General features: G+C 40.4%; 1 protein-coding gene across 1 annotated transcript in view; it reads left to right on the top strand.

Annotated features, from left to right (window-relative positions):
* LOC126376756 (uncharacterized) overlaps nt 1-26,683 on the top strand; it is a 248,491-nt gene that overhangs the window by 70,532 nt on the left and 151,276 nt on the right. Inside the window, exons 2-6 of the mRNA XM_050024326.1 lie at nt 4,488-4,653; nt 11,934-12,138; nt 22,666-22,841; nt 24,045-24,175; nt 24,846-25,017. Of these exons, the coding sequence (XP_049880283.1) occupies nt 4,498-4,653; nt 11,934-12,138; nt 22,666-22,841; nt 24,045-24,175; nt 24,846-25,017 (840 nt within the window). The 5' untranslated portion in view covers nt 4,488-4,497. The remainder of the gene's footprint in view (nt 1-4,487; nt 4,654-11,933; nt 12,139-22,665; nt 22,842-24,044; nt 24,176-24,845; nt 25,018-26,683) is intronic.

The following is a 26,683-nucleotide window of genomic DNA, read 5'->3' on the forward strand; positions in this document are numbered from 1 at the left end:
AACTTAGAAAAAAATATTTTCTGCCTTTTCCGACTGGTTGCGTTTCTTTTTCGTAACTAATCCTTCAGACGGGATACACTCCACGTTGCTCCACATTTTATAGCAGTTTATCACGAATTTTACCTGGACAGAATGGAGAACTGCCAATATTTAGGAACACTCAACAGTGCTGCCACCTACATTTGAGTTTTTAGTTTTTATCCTCTTTATAAAGGTTCTGATCGCAACTGTACTATAGTTTGTCCATCCGTCATGTCCTGTATGTATACAGATTTGTGGGGGCCGGTCGGAGGGGGGCTTAATGCTAATTTGATAGATTGGTCCGTACTCCGCCGGCGCTTTTAAGAACGATGTAGCTAGTTGTTTTAGGGCGTGAGGGCAGAAAAGGTTTGCTAATTGGAGTGATGGGTAATTGGATTACCCAATAGGGTGTCATATTCGAATTTGTTTACGATTCCATGTTTGGATCTTAAATGGTTATCACGTGCTCAGCGGTGAAGAAAACATCGTGAGGACACCCACATTCCCCAGAAATGCATTTTCGGAGGTGTGTGACTTAACCTGTATTGGGCTGGTTTTCCCTTCGTGGGTTGGAAGGTCAAACAGGCAGTCGCGTTTGTAAAAAACAAGACCTGTCAAATTAACTAGTTGCACTTAAGACCTCCTGGTTACATGTCGTTTCTGTAATAGACCAAACACAAAAACATAAATTTTATAATCATGACAACTATACGGTACATAATTTCACCACTGTTTACAAATAATTCGCTGGGCTCAGTGACTGCAATTTTACTCTTTGATTGTACGTAACATTATCATTTCGGAAGTGATTACAAACAGTTCAGTCATCGCACGCATTTATCTATCTATGTATAATTATAGCCGGACGTGTTCGTCTCGTCGGTAGAAATATAGATTATAAATCGATACGCCGATATGACGGGGAGTTATTGATGGATGGCTCATGGCTGTTTCGATGTATAGCTGAGGTATACAATATTTTACGTTTAGAATGGACAGTCCGCTCTCCATCAATTCGTATCGGTGTTGCCTAGCTAGATTTCACTCACACACACACAGCTACGCAAACACACACACACACATACACTTTTCAAAATCAGAATCGTAACGCCTCGCTTATGTTTTTTAAGAATATCGGAAAAATATTAAATATTAAGGATAAAAAATAAATTTAATGTAATTTTACAGTGGGTAAGGTTTTTAATTCTTAATGTTAATGTTCCAAATTCAAATTTAATTATAGGTACTCGTGTTTCGTTGGAACTTTGATAAGAGTGGAGGAAGCGAAAGTGGTGTGTCGGTAGCGTAGTGGAATTCCGTGGTCTCTGGTTACCCCATTGGGAAATAGGCGTGATATTGCGTGTGTGTTTTGTTTACGGGCGTGAGTATAAATGTATGTATTATGTATTCACATTACATGTGGTGATAAGGCACTTAAAGTGAACTTGTAAAAATGTTTCAAAAAATGCGAAACGCCGGCCCATTAACGGGTGGGTGTTTATGTAGCTTTTGCAGTGTACCGTTAGCGTAATATACATGGTAACCAGTGCAGCAGCTTCATATTTAACGTAAGAACGAACAATATTATACCGACGGTAAAAAAAAAGTGTAATGTTAGCCGCTTTTAGTCCCGAGAAATGCATTTTTGCAGGTATGTGACCTAACCTGTGTTGGGCTGGTTTACCCTTCGCGGGCAGTCGTTTCTGTAAAAACCGGACCTGTCAAATCTCCGAGTTAGGTAAGCGGACCCTGTGAAAAACAGGATAATGCTAGGGGGATGTGTGGTAGCCGCTTTTAGTGAGCTTGGAAAATAAAAGTTAGCAATACTTGCTTCTTTCATTCGTCTACATTTTATTTAATGTCGTAAGGCTGAGTGTCCTTTTAAAATCTAAACCCTTTTATGTCTGGAAATCTCGGCCTTAGTAGGTTAAACCATCATGAAGCTGCGCAACTGTCGGCCTGTATTCGCGTTGTACCGTTACCGGCTGACTCATAGTACATTGATTCGTCAGAAACAAAGGCAGCCACGGGTAATGGACGCTGACGTCGTGTAGGAAATGTCACGCTACTGTTTCGCACGGATATTTGGGTCTTTTTGCATTTTAAAAGGATTTACTTTATTTATTCCATAGTCACTGCTTACCCCGGTGGGAAATAGGTGTGAGTTTATGTATGTATGTTACATTTACCCCGTTACTGGACCTGCACCAATGAATTAATTTATCTTAAGTGCAGTTTTCACTTACACAGTTGGCTCGACCATTATAGGCGGCGATACGGCTCACCACCTATCACGTTGGTCTAATAGAAAGCTCGGTGAGGTGTGGGTACTTAGTTCATGTTGCTTAACTTATGTTAAAACGGTTTACCGGGCTAAGAAGAGACTATGGAATTCCATTTGCTTCGATCCCGACACGCTTCCCTTACTTCCTCCACATTCAATTCATGGAATTCCATAGTCTCTGCTTACCTCGGTAGAATATAGGCGTGAGTTTATGTATGCATGTATGTATAAAGGTTTACTTTATTTACAAGTATTTGGAATACGCGGTTACGATCACGTACTCCTATATCGTTGGTCTAGAAAGCTCGGTGAGGTGTGGGTACTTAACTAAGTACCCGTTACACGGTGTCAGAGGTACATCCATCGCAAGATGAACCCATCTTGCCATTATACTACCACCTCTAAATATTCCGATTGGGAGTCTATACTATAGTCTTCTTCTTATCGTGTCGATGGCAAACTAAATAGTCCCAAATCAAAACTTGGCAACAAGTATGGCGCTATCTGCAGCGCTCATCAGATCCTCATGCGTGCAGGTGTGCGGGCACGCAGGACACGATGTAAGATGTTCCATCGTTTGGGGAACAGTGCCGCACTTGCACTTTAAGTCCGAGCCAACCGAAAAACCCCACCTAACTATACTATAGTGAAGTTGTGATTTCTGAGTTCAATGCGATTGAGGAATATTCTATACGCCCTCAAAGAGTGCTGCTGTCGAGTAAAATGTATTTCGTATTCTTGTAGTTCCTTTGTGACTGCCCACTCAGTACAATCTAGGCTTCAGTCCGCTCTCAGAACTTCACAAAGCCTTGAGCTTAAAACTTTAACTTTAGGCTTGAGTTTTCCCCGACCGTTTTACGTTGAAAGAATCGACGATGCTACCCATTAGAGCCCTACAAGGCCTCAACTCCTTATAACGTAACATGATTAGATCTCATACAAAAGCCGGCCAAGTAGTTAATGCCATCTGCGGCAAATCAACAATAAGTCACGTCAAAAAAACATCATACAAAATGTGTGTTAGGGCCTTTCCAACCTCTTTCTTCTATTAAAATTCAAAAATATCTTTATTCAGTAGGTAACATAGTTACTTAAATCGTCAATTTTTACATAACGAACGTCTCATACGCCTAAAACTACCGCAGCTTCTCACAACCTGTTCCGTGTCGCCGACTAAATGCGACCACTTCGGTGACCTTTGGACGTTTTGGATTTTGGTTGAGCCAATCAGGGGCCTGTTTTATAAAACTTACAATTGTAAATTACAATGACAATTTGGTGTTCATTACGTAGCTAATTTGAAACTGCAAAATATTTGTGATCACTGTGATCACATACTCCGCAATGTATATCAAATTGTCATTGTAATTTACAATTGTAAGTTTTATAAAACAGGCCCCAGAATGCAGCATCTCTTCCCTCGCCCTCCTTACATCAGCTAGTTGACAAAATGAATTTTATGTGTAACATTAAACATTATGCGTCTACCTGGTTGTATCGTCGATGGTTGAAAGGCTTAGTCTACCTACAGAGTTCGCGGTTTTCGCCGTACTTGGTATTTATACTTTCGTATTATACCAATGTATACAATGAGTACAGTAGAAACCTTACCAGCGTTTTTTTTTGACGTGCCTTATTTTTGATTTGAAATGGGGAGCACTGAAGGCTCTCACCCGGTACAACGTTTAAGACAATAGGCCTGAGGGTGCAAATCATGTTGAAATCGTGTTGATGATGTCAGAATCATGTATTTTTGTGCGCTAAAATATATTTATCTCTACGTGAGACTGTCCTTTGTTTGGCTAGGACTTTGTAGGCTGATGCTGAATCACCTGATAGTCTGAAAGAGTAAGATGATTCCGTGCTTCGGAAGGCACGTTAAGCCGTAAAAACACTCCTACCCGCAGTGGAGCAGCATGGTGGAATATGCTCCATACCTCCTCTGGTTGACGGAGAGGAGGCCTTCAGTGGGATGTATTTGGCTATTCATGTATATAAAATAAACTTATATTTATAAATTGATTCAATTCAATACACTTTATTGCACGTAAACACAACATATAGGATTACAAAATGACAGCAGAAGCACAATCGGCGGCCTTATTGCTAAGCAGCAATAGATTCATCGATCTAATCTTCTTCTTCTTCTTCTAGCTAATGAATTGTTCTGTTTTGCCAACAGTCCGGGCGGGATGGAGAAGGCGAAGGCCTATATAAAGAGCTCGCTGGGCGCGTCGCGGCCCGCGTCGCCGCGCGACAAGCCTGTCGCGGATGCGCGGATATGCTTCGTCTGCGGCGGCACGGGCTTCAGCGACTACTACACCGTGCGGCACAAGCCCGACCCTCAGGTATACATCCTAATTATTTATTTATTTTTATAACTTACAATTATGCCAACAATCAATCCACACTGGGTCCGCGTGATGGTTTAAGGCCCGATCTCCCTATCCATAGGGAAGGCCCGTGCCCCAGCAGTGGGTACGTTAATGGGCTGGTGATGATGATGATGATGACAATTATGCCGCTTGCCGAAGGGACTGGCCGGAGTACGCACAGGACCGCGAAAAATGGAAAGAGGAAGGAGAGGCCTTTGCCCAGCAGTGGGATCTTGTAGGCTAGATTAGATTAGACAATTATGTCGCAGGTGTGCTGACGTGCAGTGAATGTGGCCGTACATTCGGTTACGTTAGCCATATAAGAGCGCATATCAGTAAGTAGTAACCGGGACCAACGGCTTGACGTGCAAGGATCATCTTACTTTTTGGACAATCAGGTGATCAGCCTGTAAAGTCCTAACTAAACTAAGGATCACAAAGTGATTTTTTATGTCCCCACCGGGATTCGAACCCGGGACCTCCGGATCGTGAGCCCAACGCTCAACCACTGGACCACGGAGGTCGTACTTATATTACAAATGCAAAAGTAACTCTGTTATGCTTTAACGATAAAACTACTACACCGACTTCGATGAAATTTGGTACAGAGTTGAATTAGAAATGAGGTAAAGCTAGCTCAGACGCTGGTGGGTAGCGGAGAGCTCCCGTTCTATACGTAGTATTATTCCTTATTCTGTGCCTATAGTGTGGTTATCAAGTCAGCCATTGCACCTCAAAACCTAATAAGACATCAAAACCTAACTACTAATAGACAACCTAATTCAACACTGTCTAAAGTCTAAACAAATTCAACTTTACGACCCGGCATTACCACCCAATTTGTCTCTAATTATAGTAACTGGCTAAGAACCGGTTACATCTGGCTGCCAATTGAAGGAGCGCGTAAAACGATTGACATTCGACACGCGCCAATTTTGTCTCCACTCTCCAGTCGTCACTCGTCGCTGAGAGTGAAATTGATTTGTTTTGATCATTCTTGATGGCTGTGGGTTGTGACTTTGTAGATATATTATGCTACTATGCAGGATTTTTTTGGGTTGTGAAATCAAATGTAACAACTACCTACTTACTTAAGTAAATAGTAGCCGGGACCAACAGCTTAAACACCGATCATCTTACTTTCGGACAATCAGGTGATCAGCCTGTAATGTCTCTAACTAGGGATCACAAAGTGATTTTGTGATTATGTCACCGGATTCGAACCGGGGGACCTCCGGATCGTGAGTCCAACGCTCAACCACTGGACCACGGAGATCTTTCGCTCCCAGTCCAGTAGAGTAATATTCCGACTATGACACGAATACGTGAAAAATTGATTTGTTTTGCTCATGGTTGACTTCGGATGTGCCTGTGACGTCATCGGATGTTTGTATCTGCGTGGGGGCTCTGACGTCCATCAATAATTGAATACGTCATAGGAAGATTTATATGCAGTGTGCCTTGGATCGTATATAAATCCTGGACACCACGTGACATGTAGAGGCTGTTTGGATGCAGAAGAAACTACCCCCCATGTAATCCTGGAATGCACCTGAAAAATTATAGTTCAATTTGCGACTTTATTGCTTGGCAGTATTTTTTTTTTGTAGGTTAATTGATAGAATAAAATGGAAATTGTTTATTATAATTATTAAATAATTATGTATTTATTTATTTTTGTAAGTCACATGGTAAGTATAATTACAAAATGTAATAAAAAGTATTAAATAAAACAAGGAATAACTTCCACGGACGGCTAGACTCCTCGACCAGCCCTATTGTTCGGCTGTGCATGATACTATATATAAGAGTGGTGTTATGTACGGTCGGAGCAGTAGGGCAATAGGCTAAGCTTATAATGATGTTATTAGTAGTGACTGACTAAATATGTACTTCATATAATCATATCATCTTTATTTGAGTATTTTTATAACTTGACTCAATTTTAATTTAATTTTACTATTTTATTGATTTTGGAATTTTATTTTTAAATTTTAATTTTATAATTGCTAATGTAAATATGGGTTACATGCCTGAAATAAATTGATTTTATTTATTTAATTCACGTTGGAGAATTAAATAAATAAAAACGGAAATGGCGGTGGAAAGGTCATGTCCTTAGGCGACCTGTGGAACACCCGTCCCGAGAGCTCGGACCTGGTGTGAGCGTAGAAAACGTAAAAAGGGGCGGCTCAAAGAAACATGGTGTTCGGTTGACCGAGAATTAAAAACTGCATATCATGGGAGCAAGCTACAGAGGCTAGTGAGGAGTGGAAATCTGTTACTCGAGCCTTACATCCCAGGGATAAAAGGATTAGAAGAAGAAATCACATTAGTTTAAAACCAATAGGCATTTAAATTATGAATAGTAATTATATTCTGCTCACCGTGATATTACATAATGTATTAAAAACAATAATTTTATTGGATAAGTACTCAATAGGTACGTTGCGTCAGAGATATTTGTTTACGTTACAATGAATAGATATTGTTCACTGCGTTCTTTGATTATTATTCATACATAACTTAGACTGCAGACACAATGACTGCAGACACCTCCTAATTTTATTTTAAAACTAGCGTCCCGTACCGCACGGTTGGACATTTTTAATAGTAAATTTTAGTAAGGATCCCTATTTTTATCTAGTAAAAAAAGTGGTTATATAACCTATGTTACTCAGGGCACGTTGAGCCGTTGGTCCCGGCTATTAGTCGTAAAAAATACCTCCACCAATCCGCAGTGGAGCAGCGTGGTGGAGTATGCTCCATACCCCGTCCGGTTGATTGACTGGAGGCCTGTGCCCAGCAGTGGGACGTATATAGGCTATTTATGTTGTATGTATGTTACTTGGGTCACGTCTTACTTGGGTCAAAGTTAGCTGCCGATGGCGTTAACTACTTGGCCGGACAAATGGGGACCGCTGAGGTGCAGAGCTATACCCATATTGTCATATCACTTTACCAGTTTCCCAAATCATAACTCACCATACATACACGCTTGTATATCTAATCATACAACAAATGTCTAACCCATACACTGTGTCGTGGGACCAATACACCATTGTACACCAGTTCCCATGAAATAACAGCCAAGAGTGAGTCGGTTGCGCACTGTTGGGTTCTGCGTCAATATTACAAAGAGAGCAGTTAGAGACCGAATTACATTTCTAGTCAATATAAGTTGTTTATTTTTTAGATGATTCCGTGCTTCGGAGGGCACGTTAAGCCGTCGGTCCCGGCTATTAGCCGTAAAAAACACCTCCACCAACCCGCAGTGGAGCAGCGTGGTGGAGTATGCTCCATACCCCCTCCGATTGATTGAGGGGAGGCCTGTGCCCAGCAGTGGCACGTATATAGGCAGTTTATGATTATTATTTATTTTTTGACGAATATTGAATATATTGACGTGACTTATTGTAGATTTGCCGCAGATGGCATTAACTATTTGGCCAGACAAATGGGGAATTATAAGTTCATTAGGTCTTAAAAATGTATTTTTGTGGAGATATACAGTTTTCTGATAAAATTGAGGTCTAAAATATCTTTATCTTAACTGTAGCTAACCACATAGTTCTTATCAACAACGAGATGGCGCGGGAGCACAGCCGGAGGGACGAAGTATGCACAAAACGAGCATATTATACGAGGCAACGATTGTATTATAAAACTTTTCACATCATTTATCATTTCTTTTCATTTTTCATTTTTTTTTCTTTAGTACTACATAACTAGCGTTTGTGTTACTATGCAATGAATTAAATAAATAAATGAGGTAAATCGATGTAGCGGTCCAGCCAGAAATGTCTTGGTGCAGCCGCTTCACACGCCAACGTGGGTTAACAGGCGACGTGCAGACTCGAGTAATTTGGTGCTGAGGGCATCTTCCTTGTTTCTCTACGATCTGTGAATGGAGCAAATTGGGTCGTGTATTAGCTTAAAGATAAATTAAGAAATTCAGATTACTAAATAAAGACATTTATTTTATTTTATTTATAAAAAAGGTACACCAACAGCTTATATAATAAAACATTAAATAAAATAAAAGTTACATCAGGAATTAGACTGTTACATAAGCCAATTATAGGTGCACACAACATTTGCAAAGTAGGACAACGTAATCGTTTATTAGATAACTAAATAATAAAATTTAAAAAACAGATAATTAAAAAAATACATAAAAAAGTAAAATATATACACTTCTCATCAAAAAAATCGAAACACTTCCGTTTTCATTGTTTCTGTCCGAATTTAACACAAAAAAGAATTCATACGATGAAAAAAAATACATAAATGTATAGCTGGCAGTTTGGCCATTACAGTAATAAGCGAAAATTCTAAATTCAAAATTAGAATTTCATTTGTTTATCTTATAAACGAAATGAATCACTGTTTTGAGACAAATGTGTGTTTAGGGTTGGAGTACATTTAGCGTTTAAAAACTAAAAATTGGCGCCTATCCTTAAACTTTTTGTTTTTTATTTCAATACTGTGACTTTGGGACGTCTGAAAAAAGGTTTTTTTTCTAAAACGTATGGATACTTCGCCCACAGAAGCCGCCCAAGTTGTGGCATTGCTGGATTCTGGCCTTAGTCAGCGTGTTGTGGCTGCAAGACTGCATCTAAGCCTGTCATCTGTTCATAGAGTCTATAAACGTTATCGGGAGACTGGTTTGTTCACGCGCCGTTCAGGATCTGGCAGGAATCGGGTCACTTCTGAGCGAGATGATCGATTTATTGTAACAACTTCTTTAAGAAATCGACGCCTTAACGCTTTTCAACTGCAGCAGCGGCTTCGTGTTGTACGAAGGGTGGCTGTAAGTGACTCTACAATTAGAAGAAGGTTGAAGGATCGTGGACTGGTACCGCATAAGCCAGCAAATGGGCCGAAATTAACTGCAGACCATCGAAGAGCGCGCCTTAACTTTGCACGTGAGCACCTAAATTGGTCATACCTACAGTGGAGCAAAGTTCTCTTTTCTGATGAGTGTAAAATTATGCTGTATGGTAACGACGGAAGGAACAAGGTCTACAGAAGAGACGGAGAACGCTATGCACAATGCTGCATTGAAGAAAAGGTCAGCTATGGTGGCGGTTCGTGGACGGTTTGGGGAGGAATCAGCGCCGACGGTAAGACAGAGCTTGCTTTCGTGTCTGGGCCACGTCTGCCTGCACTAAACTGTCATCGGTACGTCGAAGAGTGTCTCGAGCCTCATGTGATGCCCTATGCACATTTTATTGGCAACGGCTTCATATTCATGCACGACAATGCTAGGGCTCACACCGCGGGCGTCGTACGAGATTATCTTAACGAAGTCGATATCTCTATTATGGAATGGCCAGCAAGAAGCCCGGACATGAATCCCATTGAACATCTGTGGGATGAATTAAAGAGACGAATTCGAGCAAGAGATCCTGCCCCAGAAATACTTAGCCAGCTGCAAGATGCAATCCAAGAGGAATGGGACAATATACCACAGCATGTGATCGTGACTCTCATCCGATCGATGAAGAACCGTATGGAAGCAGTAATTAGAGCTCGGGGAGGGAATACAAGTTATTAAATAAACGTTTTTTAGCTTTTTTTTTCATTTACGTGTGTTGTTTTATCCATTTCCTTTATACTCCATACGGAATAAAAATGACTCATTTAACAAAATACGAAACCTATGAAAAATTCATTTAAATTTAGAACATTAACATTTAGATTTGATAAGCTCATATTACTCACTATTAAACGACATTTAACATTTATTCCTAAATGTACACATTTTTCTGATAATCCTGACAAAACGTAAACTTGCAAGGTGTTTCGATTTTTTTGATGAGAAGTGTATTATGCTGGAGGACATAAGACATCTAAAACGTACGAAAAAAATTTCCTATTTTTATTTTTATTTATGAATTTTAATCAAGAAAAGAGTAATATAAGTATAAGTCCTATAAGTATAAGTAGCTATATAAGCCGACGTTTTGTCATGTTTTTCTATGACGTCACAGTGTGCTTTTTCATACAAATTGTAAACTTCGTGTTTTGACGTTTAGTAAAAAGTAACTGATTTGACTAGTTGGAAACTAGCCTATTGTTGTGTTTTGTCAAAACGGCCATCATAGCTTGCCGCTGGTACAGTCATGAGCAATATCATGTACTCACTTTAGAACCCTGTTGCACTATCATAATTGACATTTAATGAGGCTTACGGTTTAATTTGTCAAAAAAGTTAATGTGACATGGTTTCGGTGCTGGATGGAGATGGATGAGGAGCTCGGTGGCGCAGCGGTAAACGCGCTCGGTCTGCGATTGTAGAAGTTAAGCAACTTTCGCAAAGGCCGGTCATAGGATGGGTGACCACAAAAAAAAGTTTTCATCTCGAGCTCCTCCGTGCTTCGGATGGCACGTTAAGCCGTTGGTCCCGGCTGCATTAGCAGTCGTTAATAACCATCTATCCGCACTGGGCCCGCGTGGTGGTTTAAGGCCCGATCTCCCTATCCATCCTTAGGGAAGGCCCGTGCCCCAGCAGTGGGGACGTTAATGGGCTGATGATGATGACATGGTTTCAAAGTGTATACATAGTATATATATGTAAGTGAGTACTCGTGACCTTACACAGGATTTAGAATGTGGCAGACGACAGATGCTAGAGCGACCTTATAAGGGTTTTCCGTATTCAGTTTTAAATAATTATGGAACCCTAAAAAACATTGAAAAAACACGTAAAGTAAGACGGTGATTGGAGTTTCCCATAAACATTTCCCATAGTTTAACCTGATTATGTTGTTTTCATACCATACTACATTCTGTTATTATGTCGTGTATGGGGGATATTTTCCATGTTACATTGTTGAGACGTATGATGGCAATACATGAGTAAAGAAATCATAGCAATAATTCCCCGCACCAATTCGTATCGAGCGCCGAGCTAGATTTACCTCACCCCCTCTGGGTCTTTAGTCTATTTTTAAAATAAACGTTTCTTTCATGTATGTTCTAAGTATTAAATAAAGAAAAAAAGAAGAAATAAGGAATTATTCTTTGATTTATTAAGTTTGTCTCTGTGCAGTTTTCACTAACACAGTTGGCTCGACCATCATAGACGGCGATACGGCTCATCACCTATCACGTTGGTCTAACAGAGAGCTAAGGTGTGGGTACTTAGTTCATCTTGCGATGGATGTGGCTATTTTTTTATTTATTTATACCAGGTAACATAGACCTTTGTAGATGTACCTATGAACTCTTATCTCTCTCGTCCACAGAGCTCCGAGCCATACTTCCCGTTCCTGGGTGCGCACGCGCCGCCGAGCGGGTACCGGAACGACGGCGAGGAGGACGGCACCGTCCGCTGCTGCTGCGTGTGCTACACCTTCCTGCGCCAGCAGTGGGAGCAGTACGACCGCGAGAACAAGCCGCACAGCCAACGCTTCTACTGGATGAAGCGGCTCGATGGCAAGCCTTTCATTGGTGAGTCTACTGTTACTTTTGGAAACATTTTATATCTGTGTGTGTGTCTGACAGGTTGGACTGACATGTCTACTCGCTTGTCGTAGCGTTTTTGTATGGCCTGATTATTATTGTGTATGGCAGACAAAAATAAAATATCCTGCGTGGATCATATATCCAGCTTAAGCTCCCCTAACCAAGTCTCTGCCGCATCCGTCACACCATGCAGCTCGGCTATGCCACCTGGGAACCGGTGTAGATGGCACTCGTTCACTATGTGAGATATGGTTTGATCCGGGTGACCACATTCACAGTATGGCGACTCCTTTAAGCCAAATTTATGTAGGTGATGGTTTGACTTTCCATGGCTTTTAATGGCCTGATATAAAGACTTTATACAAACATGTGCCAAAAGTGAGAGCGTTAATTATACATATTAAACAGAGTGTTAGTGACACCGTAACGAATAGTGAGGGGGATGATTCAGACCATGATTCTGAGTCGATATCAAGTAAAATTTAATTTCGGAAAAGTCATGTTTTTTTTTTGTATTTTTTATAATTATTTTGAGTTCTATAGTTATGCGACGGAAAATTCCACTCGATATCAACTCAGACTCATGGTATGAATGATCTCTCAAAGTTTTCGTTACGATGTCACTAACACTCTGTATAGTTACAATATAATTATAAAAACCCCTTTGTTGCACACAGAAGAAACATAATTATTATGTTAACAATTACAAACAAATAACTCAATTCTATTTAATCTTTGTTTTACTTTTTATATTTAGAATCTACACGGTAGTTAGTCATTATTTTATCATCACACAAATAATTATCCTGACCAGGACTTGAACTCATGACCCGCTGTTTAGATATGGAAATATAAATTTGAATCGTTTGTTATTTCGATAAATAAGTATTTCCTGTTTATAACATCCGTCTTTAAATGATTGCTGTGAATAATTTTTTTTTAACAATACTTAATCAGATGGTAGACAGATATGTCTGCATGTAGAAAATTATGGATTTACCTACTCTACTTCGATCTCATCAGTCATCCCGTGATCATAGCACTTGTAACAGGGATCTGTATTGTGTATTGTCGTGGAGATCCTTGGGGGAGGCCTATGCCCAGCAGTGGGCGTCGTACGGCTGATGATGATGTATAGTTATTCAATTTCACTTTTATTACACACCATCTTAGAACTTGTTTACGCAGAGTATTGAACCACATTCAAAAACAAGCATTCATAGCAGTAAATACCTACCAAAAACTACAATACTTTATTAAACAAACAAACGATCTCAAGTTACACAACTGGCATCCATTAGCGAATTTTTTTTTGTAGCATAATAATGGCGGATGTGTTGCAATAGTTCAAATATTATTGGAAGGTAAACAAAAGTGGATCGAGTGTTGAATTTCGCGGCAAAATGGCGCCAGTGTAATCTATGCTTTATACACCTCTAGTGTAAGATTAAGTACGGCTTCCCTTTCTTGGTTCAAGTTACCAATGAATGATTAACGGCCTTCGTGGTCCAGTGGTTGAGCGTTAGGCTCACGATCCGGAGGTCTCGGATACGAATCCCTGCGGGGAAATATAACAAAAATTACTTTGTGATCCCAAGTATAGAATAGAATAGAAATAGTTTATTATGAAAGGACGCCACACACACAAAAAAAAAGACAACAACATATCAAATTTCCAAAAAATTACAAAAAAGCAAGACGGATGTTGGTCGAAATGATCATAAGGTGGTGGTGGACGTCCTGAGATAAAAGGGCCTCACTCAGCACAAGTCGCGGCGTGAACCACGACGCTGATATTATGTAGACCCTATTGGGTGACGCACGAACATCGTGTTCCATAAACATGAGTTCGGTTAGGACATTACCGGCTGATCACCTGATTGTCCTAAAGTAAGATGATCCGTGCTTCGGAAGGCACGTTAAGTCGCTGGTCCCGGCTGTTAGCCGTAAAATACACCTCTACCAACCCGCAGTCGAGCAGCGTGGTGGAGTATGCTATATTTAAACATTGTTCGCGAGGAGTGGGTGTATACATTATACACCTCTGCCTACCCTCGGGATACAGGCGTGATGCTATGTTATCGTTACGTTTTGTGACATCTAGACTCCACAACATTGTCACTCCATCATATTCTTTGTTGTCAAAGCTATAGAGTCTTCTAGTACTCCAGTGTCGATATTCGCACCGATTCATGGAACGCGCATTGTTCGCTAACGTTCAATCGTTTATAAGAAGTGTTATGTAAACATTGTAAAGCCTGAACATACAGAGGTAATGTAACTGTTCCGGGAGCGATTTTTTAGTATATGTTACTGTAATAGTTAATTGGAATAATTACGGAATAAAAGAAAGAAGTTGGAAGGCCCAAGTGAGCGGGAAACGCGCGCCATACAAGTATGAGCAAATAGTTCGCACTTCAACTTTGCTCTCCACTCGTCCCCAAACCCACGGAGCACCGCGATAGTATATCAAAAGGTAGTCTCGTGAATTGCAAAAATCTAAATATATTGATTGTCATACGAGGAAAGCCCTCCTTATCACAGGAAAGCTAAAAACCTTGGTATGATCGGCTGTTTATCAAAATAATACTTTTATATGCAGTATCTTACGAAAAGTAATGATAAAATTGCAGCCTATACATACAATATATATACATTGCCGGTAAATTAGCTATGGAATTTGAGAAGCAGAAGAGCTATCGTAGTTATCTGTTTGCAGTAGTACTTAGTAATAGTAGTAAAAGTGGGGTTGAACCGGCAACAGCGGTTCCCATACAAAATGCGCGTTGGGGCGTTTCTGACCTCTCCTATTCCGTGGGAATTATAAAAAGAGTTACAATTAAAGCACGAGCTAGAAAACATAAATTTAGACTTATTTAGAATAAATATATGTAGATAACATACATTTATAATTAAATACATAAATAAAAATACTAATAATTAATAATTGATTTCATTTTCTCTCTATTTCGGTTTAATTCATATTACGGCTGCGTTAGTCATTTCACATGAACAACACACAAACACTACCTACACGTTTTTTTATCTATAAATTTAGAATGTTGGTACGTCATCATAGAAGGAAAAATTGAAGGGAAGAGAAGAAGGGGTAGACCTAGGAGAACATTTATGAAACAAATAAAAGAGAAAGTGCAAGTCGTGTCGTATCAGGAGGTGAAGGATTTGGCGGGAAGAAGAGAGAAATGGCGATTACTCCACCGACTAGAGCGTAGTTCTTAAATAAGGAGAGATACGTCATCGAGTGCAAAGTATCCTAATACGTCCCACTGCTGGGCACAAGCAGATGATACAGCAACATGAAAATTCTTTTAACCTCATTACAAACCAATTATTCCCGTCTAATATCGACAGAAACTAACAATAGCATTCGCAACCACTAATTCAATTCAAACCATTATCTCTATGCAAGATGCAGTGATGTCTAGCAGATTGTCTGAGTCAAAGTAGGTGACGGTTGCCTCACGCGGCTCGTAGGTCGCGGCCTCGACCCACAGGCCCAGTGAAAGTGACTGACTGTACCGGTTGCGTCGCCAACCGTACCTACCAGTTTACTCGTTGGTATTAGACAATGGTACCGATTTGGGCAACCACCGAATTAATTTTTAATTTAATTTGACAGGACTAATAGTATAGTGTAGTAGTGTAGTGTATCAGAAGTAGAAGTAGTAGGCAAGAGGGAAACCACTGGATGCTATTATCACTTCCCTTGTGATATGCACAATACGTACAATCCAATTGACTCAATCAAGAGGTCAGGTTCGTCAGGTCGAGGGCGATCAGCTGATGGTTCTTTTTTATTTTTACGTTAAACTAGATGAGGTAGATAGACTCCTTTGTGTTAGGGTTCGTGCAGGGGTCATGTTTTATGGCATGAGATTCGTGATAAGAGCAGCTGTTTCTACTGGTATAAAGAAAAAAAAATTGTACCATAATACCCTATTAGCCTATATCTATACGTCCGACTGCTAGGCACACGCCTCGACTCAACGCAAATGTAACTCTGCAAAAATAACTTACGGTTCAAAGTTCAACAATGACATAAGAGCGATGTGTGAACCAACTCATTGGCTGTGTAACAAGCTTACGCGACAACCAGATATATCTGCCCTGATGAGGAAGCGAGATAGACGGGGGCAAATGTCAATCAATGACATGTATGTGCTAAGTTTATAAAAGCAGACAGCTTTTGTAGTTACGTGACGTCACACCCCGGATCTTCTTCGTCGTTCCCTCACTGCCGAGGATCGCGACCACAGGTTACGGTTTTCCACTAGGTACGGCTATATGCTGCGTGGACCGCCCAAAGGGAACTCATAACCATGCGGTTTTATTCGGAAAAATAGTGCAGTAGTCTCCCGTTGCTTTCTGCACCAGTAATTTTAGTGGTAATTTAAACCTCAAGGCCGCTGAAGCCTCTTCCGTCCGATTTGCCGGCCAGGTGTATGGTTATACTGCCATTGCTCGGTCGCTAGAGCCTCGTCCGTTATCTAGCAGGGAGCACCGCGACGGCTTGTGGCCGCCGCCGCCATACGTTCTCACGAACAACCGACGCGTGCAGGTGAGGTTGACATTTGGGCCGGTTAACATGTTATTTCCATTCTCCCCTTACCCCCCACACCCCGGATACTACATACAAAAATCTCATACTTACCGTGCGCACATTACCGCGTAAATGCGAACAAGACAGACAGAACGTGCGCGCTCCCTCTCACTCCTTACGGCCACTTAGACTAAAGTAAAATATCATATGACCAATGGCTTAGCGTGCCTTCCAAAGCACGGATCATCTTGCTTTCGGACCATCAGGTGATCAGCCTGTAATGTCCTAACCAAACTAGATATCCTAACTGCTCAGTAATATTACTTGTTCCAAGAATTGTACATTAGAATGTTCTAAACGTAAATGAAATTCTAGATTCAATAAATTATGTGCTTTCACACCATCATAATCATTATCTCATGATAATGGGTTAGGTTATGTGGTAGGCATTCAGTCCTATGTAATAGGGGCGAGCCTATTACCGTTAACCGGAGACAAATCATGGAAACCACGCCATATTTATTATCTATGAAGCAAACATGAGTTCAGACTCAAAGTCGAATTCAGTGGTTTAGAGCCCGACCTGGGATTCGAACCTGTAACACTACGTTGTAAGCCACGCGTTCTCCAAACAGGGCTATCACAGATTTCTATGATTTGATATGATTATGTCTATCGGCGATTTCCCATTGACATTCAGAATTTGCCTTTCAACTGTTTTAAGACAGTAGTTAAAGAGAAACTTTCCAAAAAAGGTTATTATAAAGTTAGTGATTATTTAGAAGATATGAATGCATGGGATTAACTGTCTGAGAACTGATATTAGGCAGCTAAATTACTCAATTGTATACCAATATTTTATGTTTATTTTTTAAAGAACGTCTAGGGCCCTGTGCCGAGGTTTTTCTTGTAGCTTCTTTTCCCCGGCTATACAGGTTGTGAGAAGTTGCAGTAGTTTTAGGCGGATGAGACGTTCGTTATGTAAAAATTGACGATTCAAAGTGTAACTATGTTCATCATCATCAATTTAAGAGCCACGCTCTTGTCCTTTTTAGGGACTTTTTAGGGAAAAAAGGGCAGTGGTTTCCCTCTTGCCTTCCGCCCCGCAGTACTCTGTCTGACGCAAGTGGGATGGCGCCCAGAGTAGTCTATTACAAAGCCATACTAGGTCTCCTGTCCTCCGCCTCTGAAGAGTCCCTGGTGTGTCAACTATGTTACCTACTGAATAAAGATATTTCTGAATTTGAATTTGCGATACGGCTCACCACCTATCACGTTGGTCTATAAAGCTCGGCGAGGAGTGGGTACTTAGTTCATCTTCGATGCAATGTACCTCTGACTACCCCAATTGGGAATATAGTAGTGAGCTTACGTTACGTTATGTGTTACTCCGGTGAGTAGTACCAATGTTACCAACTCACCAATGTTACCAACCTTTTACCACTGGAACGCGTTCATCTATCTACGAAGCCATTGCTATCGAAAGCCGATCTCGACACTGGTTGCGACCGCCGTTGACCGGCTGTGTATTTATAGCAGACAAACTTCACTGCAATTAGTCGAATAGTCTACATTTTATTGTGCAAAATTTGCTACGTTGGAAGATCTATCGAGAATGCTTTAAAGTCGCAAATCCAAACCCAACTGTTTCAAGACATCCCGGCCTTACGAGCATAAGGCGCAACGTTTTTATACCGACATAAACATAACACAATTTCGACCTATAGGTATCATAGAATTGAAACACATAATAACGGGTTCTTACCGCCTTTAAATCAGGGATATGAGACTCCCGATATTTCAGATGGTTCCTAAAACTCTGATATCAAATACATAAACAAGCGGCAAAGAAAGAGGGTAGACAGATGTGTCTGCCCGTAGAAAATCATGGATCTATCTACTCCACTCCAATCTCATCAGTCATCCCGTGATCATAGCACTTGCAACAGTGTCGACATATCGGGAGTCTCATATCCTTGATTTAAATGCGGTAAGAATCCGTTATTACGTGTTTTAATTATGATAATAACCGCGTAAACTTAAAACAATATATCATAGAATAAGGAATAATTACTAATTGTAGCTGTGTTTTCAAACGGAGAGCACCGGTTCCTACCCCGGTACCGAACTTGCATCAATGAGTAATTAATTTATTTTTCAGTTTTCGCTAACATAGTTCGTTCGGCCATTATAGGCGGAGGTACGGCTCACCACATATCACGTTGGTCTAACAGAGGGGCTCGGTAAGGTGTGGTGCTTAGTTTATCTTGCGATGGATATACCTCTGGATACCCCCCAATTGCTATATATCGAGCTAGATGTTTTCTTTTATAGTACGAACATCAGTCACAGAAAATAGCGCGACAGCTGACCGCTCCGCTATTCGAAGCACGGCCTTTCATGTTGATTGGTCTGTTGTCGGTACCTCGACCACTCGTTCGATTCTCATACCTTGTCTAGTGAAGAATGATTGGCGATGATTAGCCCAGCTAGACATGTTCCCCTCTAGGACTACCTAGGTCACTTTCTTTTTATTTTTCAATGGAGTTTTTATCCCGGGATACTAAGGGGAACGGAAGAACGAAGCGAGCGCAAATCCGAAGTCTGCGCGGGCAGACTCTTCTTCATTTAATCATATTATCCCTTGCTTGGATGTAGAGCTCTAATAACAGATTTCCACTCCTCGCGATCTCTGCAGCTTGCTCCCATGACATGCCGAAAGTTTTTAGCTGTCGGTCAGGGCAACCGAGCGTTGCCAGGTCTCTGGGCCCTATTTGCGTCTTCCACGCGCTCATCAGGTCAGAGCTCGCAATCATTATATTGTAAATACAGCCTTGTAAGTTGTAACATTCTGGTACTGGACTGACCATGTCCCGTAAGTTCAAAATCATGTATGAGCGTTGGGCTCACGATCCGGTGGGGACATGTCACAAAATCACTTTGTGAACCCTAGTTTGGTTAGGACATTATAGGCTGATCACCTGATTGTCCGAAAGTAAGATTATCCGTGCTTCGGAAGGCACGTTAAATTGTTGGTCCCGGTTACTTACTACTTACTGATGTAAGTAAGTAAGTAGTCGTTACATGAGCCATGGCAGGGGTCTTTGGCGGCTCAATAGTAACCCCGACACTAGGGTTGATGGGGTTGGTACTCCACTTCACAACCCACACGATAGAAGAAGATAAGCGCTAATATCAATATTTTCCAAATTATTATTACAAACACATAGTCACGTCACGGGTCGAAAATAATAGATTATTATTATTATTACCCCTGGCAATAAATCTGTGCTTTCAAAGTGGAAGCTCGACTTGCTATTTACGGCGCGTCTAATTCGACTGCAATCATAACGCACGCTACTGCGTGTTCTCATCGCGTTCTCACACAAAGTGGCACAACACGATTCTTGGTCGACTTTTACACGGATATCTATACGTCTAGGCCGGGATCAAAAACACATTTTTTTAAGTTATATCGGGAGCCTTATATCCCTGCTTTAAACGCGGCAAGAACCCGTTATTATGTGTTTTAATTATCAAAAACACATGTCATGCTACAAACTCGTTATAATCAATTCCAATCTAATATGCTAATTATTCGATCAAGTTAATATCATAAGTATAAAATCTACCACATTAATGCTAATAACACTTTTATTTGCCTATCGATAAACTGGTATACTTATTACAAAACCAGTAGCGAATAGTGTTAGTGATCGTAAAAAATATAGACAAACTAACTTTTCGCCTGTGACTTCGTCTGATTTTATCACGTTGTGCGTATTGGAAAGGAAGGATTTAGTTGTAATTTTAACCTCTTCTTACGTCTACTTAAGGGGTGATTTCGCCAAACCAAAAACAAAAACGGGAACGGGACTACATTCTTTCATGAGTCCCAAACTATCTTCATACAGAATTTCATCTAAATTGGCTTAGCGGTTTAAGCGTGAAAAGGTAATAAAAAAAATAGTGTGTGTTCATCAAAAACGCTTATTGATCGTCGTATTTATATTTTAATTTTATCCTACAATAATCTACTACCACTTCGAAACGTATTATTGCTGAGGAGAAGCGGCAGAAGAAACTCTTCAACTACACGGTTATATTTCTTTCATCATCATTTCCAACTAGCATTATCCCGTTTTTCCCAGGGTCCGCTTACCTAATCTGAAGATTTGATAGCTCCGGTTTTTTACAGAAGCGACTGCCTGTCTGACCTTCCAACCCGCGAAGGGAAAACCAGCCCAATACAGGCACATACCTCCGAAAATGCATTTCTCGGGAATGTGGGTTTCCTCACGATGTTTTCCTTCACCGTTGACCACGTGATAATCATTTATGATCCAAACATCGATGTGAAAACAAAGTCGACAATCATTGGTTTAGGTCTGTGCTGAATTCGAAGACAAGCGTTCTACCAACTGGGATACCACGGCTTCCTTATAAATCAAAATTAAAACTACACAAGTACACTTTCACATCAAAATACAACAAACAGACACACATAGTTACTTTCGCATTTATAATATTAATATGTGTGACCGGTTGCCATACAACCATAAAGTTGAAGTTGAAGTAATATTAATATGGACGGTGTTAACAGCATCGTCATTTCACAGTATAAAGACATGTTTTTCTGAGTCTATATGAATAGTAATAAATACTTTAACTTAACTTTTTGTTTGTGTGCTAAAAAATGTGTCATAATTATTTTTATTGTATTTTTTTCCATCCATCCATCGTCACTTACCATCAGGTGAGATTGTGGTCAAACGCGAGCCTATTTTATTAAAAAAAAAAGCTTTATGTAAAGACCCAAAAAGAAGTAAAACTTCTGTATGGCGTGTAGTTTACTAATCTAACTATTATTTTATACCTCTTTCCTGGACTGGGCGTGCAGGAAAATGTGGAATAGGTACGGTCTTGTCATTGCACACAGCTGCTTGTCATTCCGGGCATGTTGTGTCATATTAATGGTGAATATCCAACATGATGAACTACAGATCCTTTATATGGAAGGGATCAGACATGTCGTAGTAATACATAAGGTCACAACTATATCCCAATTGGGGTAGGCAGTTGTACATCCATCGCAAGATGAGCTAAGTACCCACACCTCACCGAGCCTTCTGTTAGACCAAGAAGTCGTAGTAAGTCACTTTTTATTCGATATAATTTACATCGAATAAAATGTGACGTGCCAAACCCGTGGTAACGACAATCTTAAGCGGCGATCTAAAAATACACATCAAAGAGTATGCAGCTGCATTAAACCGAGATTCCACGGTTTGACCAATAAAACGTTTGGTCTCGGCACGGCAGCGAGAACGACCAAATCGTTGACTGTCCGCTTATGATTTGTGTACTCGACTGTAATGTCTTAATGTCTTGTTGTTGTCATACTGTTTGCTGTTCCTTTTTTGAAATGATTTTCCTCCTTTATTTAGCGTGGATAGAACGACAACTCTTTGTCGGAAGATAGTCAGATAGTAAAGAGGTCATCAAGACGTTTTAGTCGTAAGACATACCCAGAGTGATAGATAAGCATATAAATATGCAAATATGGCATAGTGTGGGAGACTTTGAAAGTTTATTGCAAAATCAGTAACAGAGAATACATGTTATGTTTTATATAACTGTTCAATCTACCACATCTGTAACGTATTTTCCGTTTTGTTTTTATTTGTAAATAATCGTTCACGCCATGATAAGACGAATCTAAGAAAGATGTTATTTTTGTCCTTATTCGTAAACAAATACCTTGCACTGCTTTTTGTCTTTCAACTTTGCGTTTTCTGAGCGATCTTTTGCGATTCCATCTAAGACGCATCCACTCAAGACGTCCGACCGTCAGTCTTGATTGTTCTCATAAGTTCGCGATCGAACGAACCTGTGACACTACAATGAATAAAGCTTTAACACAACTAACCTCCATGTATCTGCAATTCCAGGTGCCGACATGTCGTTTCAGGGAGAGTACGCGGCGCAAGTCCTAGGGCTGTCGGGCGAAGGCCGGGAGGGCTCGCCGCGGCCCGAGCCCACGCCCCGCGCGCCCCCCGCCGACGTCCCACACCCCGCCCCGCCCAACAAGGACAATCATCAAGCCAAGTTCAATAATGTTAATAATGTGAGTATTCTAATTTCATTTATTTATTGTGTACAAAGTTGAATACATTAAGCCGCGTTTCCACGTGGCAACATATGGCGCGCGACATGTTGCATTTGGCGGAGGAGTCGGGGGAGTCCGTTTCTACTCAGGGAAGTAGAATAGGGTGTGAATCTACTCTGAATCACACCGCAACGTGAAGCCATGCAGCCTGGCAGAGCCATGGTGGACCACGTCGGGGTCACCAGTTTGGCGGCGAGGGCGTGCTGCCGCCAAAGGATGTTTTCGGGGTACCGAACTGAGCGTAGTACCCCGCTAGCCATAAGTTGGCAGTGTGACTAGGGATCGACGATCCGACAGTGTTGTGTTGGAAGTTGTATATATGCGTCTTGCTGTGTAAACTTCGATATCGCGTTTCACGGCTGCTTGATGACTGCATTATTGAATGTGGCGCCATCTGTTGCATGTGAGTGGAACTAGGTGGCCAACTAGTTGGGTCCGCCACATTGCACAACATGTTGCCCAACGTTGTCTGTCTACGCATCTATTATACGTCCGTGGTCGACAACATATCGCCAGAGGAACTAGTGTTGTTGCGCGTCACGTCTCCACTCAACAACAATTGATGCTCAACTAACGATGTCCTTAAACAAACAAGAAGCCGCGCCACATGTTGCGCTTCAGCTGGCAACGTCGCGCGCTGTTGTGCAATGTTGCCGTACATGTTGAGCGTTACGTGTTGCGCGTTAATTGTTGCCTAGTGGATACGAGTCTTTAAAGCATTAGAAATAAGGTACAAGGTAGGTTACTGGTGTCTGAACTTGGCTGAGCCTTTTGGCTCCGCCAAGCCTTTGTTAGTAATTAGAATTACTAGTTACTAACAAAGTGCAAATAACTTAATTTATCAAATTAACAACCATAAATAATCATTACAATATATAATTATAATAGTCAAATCAATTAATTTTGTTATTTACATAATTGAGTCATTCATTACAACAAAATTAAAGGAATCATCAACACACTTTATCAACCCATTTTCTAATCAATATTTTGGAATAAGAATTCTTTGACGCTATAAAATGTATGGTATAGAAGCCAGCTATATCCTCGTAACGCCCGGATTTCCAGACACAATAGTTAAACAATGGGATTTGGATTTTAAAAGGCATTTGGGCCTTACGACCATATATAACATTTCAAGCCTTTTTTTCAACTTTCCAGCAGCGGTTTCCAGCGAACGAGGAGGAGGGCGTGTTAGACCTCCGCGCGAGAGATCCCTCCGTCATCTCCGTGGGCTCACAACATTCCGGCACGTCGGAACCCGCGGGGTACCTCGACACGAGATGTGTTCGGTGAGGACTTTAACTTTACATAATATAATATTATGTAGTAGACTAAACGATGAACATAGATGAGAAGACGTCTATGCATCACCAGCATTGTTTTTATAAATACCACAATCAGATACATTATTAATATTATTAAACAATAATATTATTACCTATTGCCCGGGCTACTCGCGCGATTAACGAAATAGCTCAAGAAAACCCGGATACAGATTTATATACATGTTCGTTGGCGGAATTCACTAATATTAGTCTAGTTTTTTAGTAAATAGCTTGCATACATTGTCGATTTGGTTTATCTGTAATGACTATGTATATGTGAAATAAAAATAAATAAATAAATAACTTATTTATGTATGTATGAATTTATATTTATCTATTTTATTTATAAGTTAGTAGTTGTTACATGAGCCATGTCAGGGGCCTTTGCGGCTCAATAACAACCCTGACACCAGGGTTGATGAGGTTGGTTAATCTACCTGACAACCCACACTATAGAAGAGAAGACTAGCCCAATGAGTCTTGTTACTTGAATAAATACCGGGTTCTTACCGTGTTAATCAGAGATATGAGACTCCCGATATTTTAACACTGTTGCAAGTGCCATGATCACGGGACGACGGGTCAACTGACCTGTGTTCTAAGTAAATTATTATTAATGTGAATTACTTTCCAGGTCAACAGTGTCAGTGTACTCGGGCAACTCGAACTCGTCGTCGGACCGCGACATCCTGGACCTGTCCATGCCAGACAAGAACTCGATGACGGAGGTGTGCTACGTGTGCGGCGACGAGTACAAGCGCGGCACGCTGCTCAACCTGCACACCAAGGAGCCCAAGGACAAGAGTGTGAGTACAGTGTAAAGTCATGAGCAATATAATGTACCCACTTTAGAACTCTGTCGCACTAACATATTTGACATTTAGTGAGACTTACAGTTCAATTTGTCAAAAAAGATAATGTGACATGGTACCAAAGTGTATACATATTAATGCTCGTGACCGTACAGGGGGGATTGAAAAGGCCACATCGAATAATAGAATAGAAATTGTTTATTATAAAATTCCAGTATCTGTGCCCGGTAAATGATGATAGACTCACCATCACATGGGCCACCACATGGGACTAAACATAGCTGGCGAGGAGCGGGTGTATATTCAGTACAATAGAATAGAAATAGTTTTCTTTTAAAAGGGCTCCACACACACACACAAAAAGACAATAACATCACATCAAATTTCCACTAAACAATTACAAAAAAAAGCAAGACAGATGTGTGTGGATGGATGTGATGAAGCCATTCATCTAAAAAAGCAATATTGCTTTTTGATATTTGTTGGCATTGCGAATGCCAAATAGCAATATTGCTTTTTAGATGAATTGCTTCGATATGGCCGGATATAACCGAACCCGTCCTACCTTTAGGTTTGGTAAGCGGACCCTGTGAAAAACGGGATAAATTCGAATCGGATCGGTGGATTCGTTTTTTTTGTTGTGATGAGATGAATTGATTTGATGTGGCCTTTTTAAACCCCTGGAGGGTTAATAAAAAAAATATCTATTTGACTTTTGTTTGCATTGCGCAATTTTATATACGCAAATGTCAAATTGCAATATTGCGTTTTAGATGAATTGCTTCGATATGGCCGGATATTCGGACCTGTCCAATCTTCAGGTTAGGTAAGCGGCACCCTGTGAAAAACGGGATAAATTCGAATCGGATCCGTTGGATTCGTTTTTCTTTTTTGTTGTGATAAGATATCTATTTGACTTTTTTGTTTGCATTGCGGAATTTTATATACGAAAATGTCAAATTGCAATATTGCGTTTTAGATTAATCTTCGATGAGCCCTTATAACCCTCCAGGACATGAAGTGTATAACTTGGTTTATAAAGACAGTTCAAAAAATAGGATTTTTGAGTTTTAGCATATTTTTTTTATATCGTCTAATTTTTAATTTGCATAAAAGCAAGTCTGCTTCGCCGTTTTTCGGCCCTTTAGAGCCTCGATGGTCACAAGCAACCTAACCCACTCGGGTATGTGGCTGCTTTTGACTTTAGCTACTTATATTTCAAATTATGGGATTTTTTTTCCGGTTTATAAAATTATCGATTTTCATAATTAAGGCAAGTCACATTTTATAAGGTATACGATTTCATATTATACTTACTAATAATTATATGAATTGACGTTATGGCAAGTCTGTTATGTATTTTAAACATAGGTATTTGAATCGTATGGAATATAAGCACTGCGCACGCAAAGTTTCGAATTATTCGAACCTTGCCGCAATCCTGTTCTTTTAGTTCGAGACTGAAATGATAGATGGCGCTAGTTGTTTCGTTGTTTGCAATACAAAGTGTAATATATCTATGTATAAAAGAAATTCCAGAACATTCCAGAGTCGATTTAAACGTTATAATAGAATCCCTTCATTAATTTTACGACATTTTATTAATCTGTCATTGGGGTTAGGCAGAGGTGTACGGTCACGAGTACTAATATGTATACAG

The sequence above is a fragment of the Pectinophora gossypiella genome, chromosome 21, assembly GCF_024362695.1.
Source record: "Pectinophora gossypiella chromosome 21, ilPecGoss1.1, whole genome shotgun sequence".
Taxonomy (NCBI): Eukaryota; Metazoa; Arthropoda; class Insecta; order Lepidoptera; family Gelechiidae; genus Pectinophora; species Pectinophora gossypiella.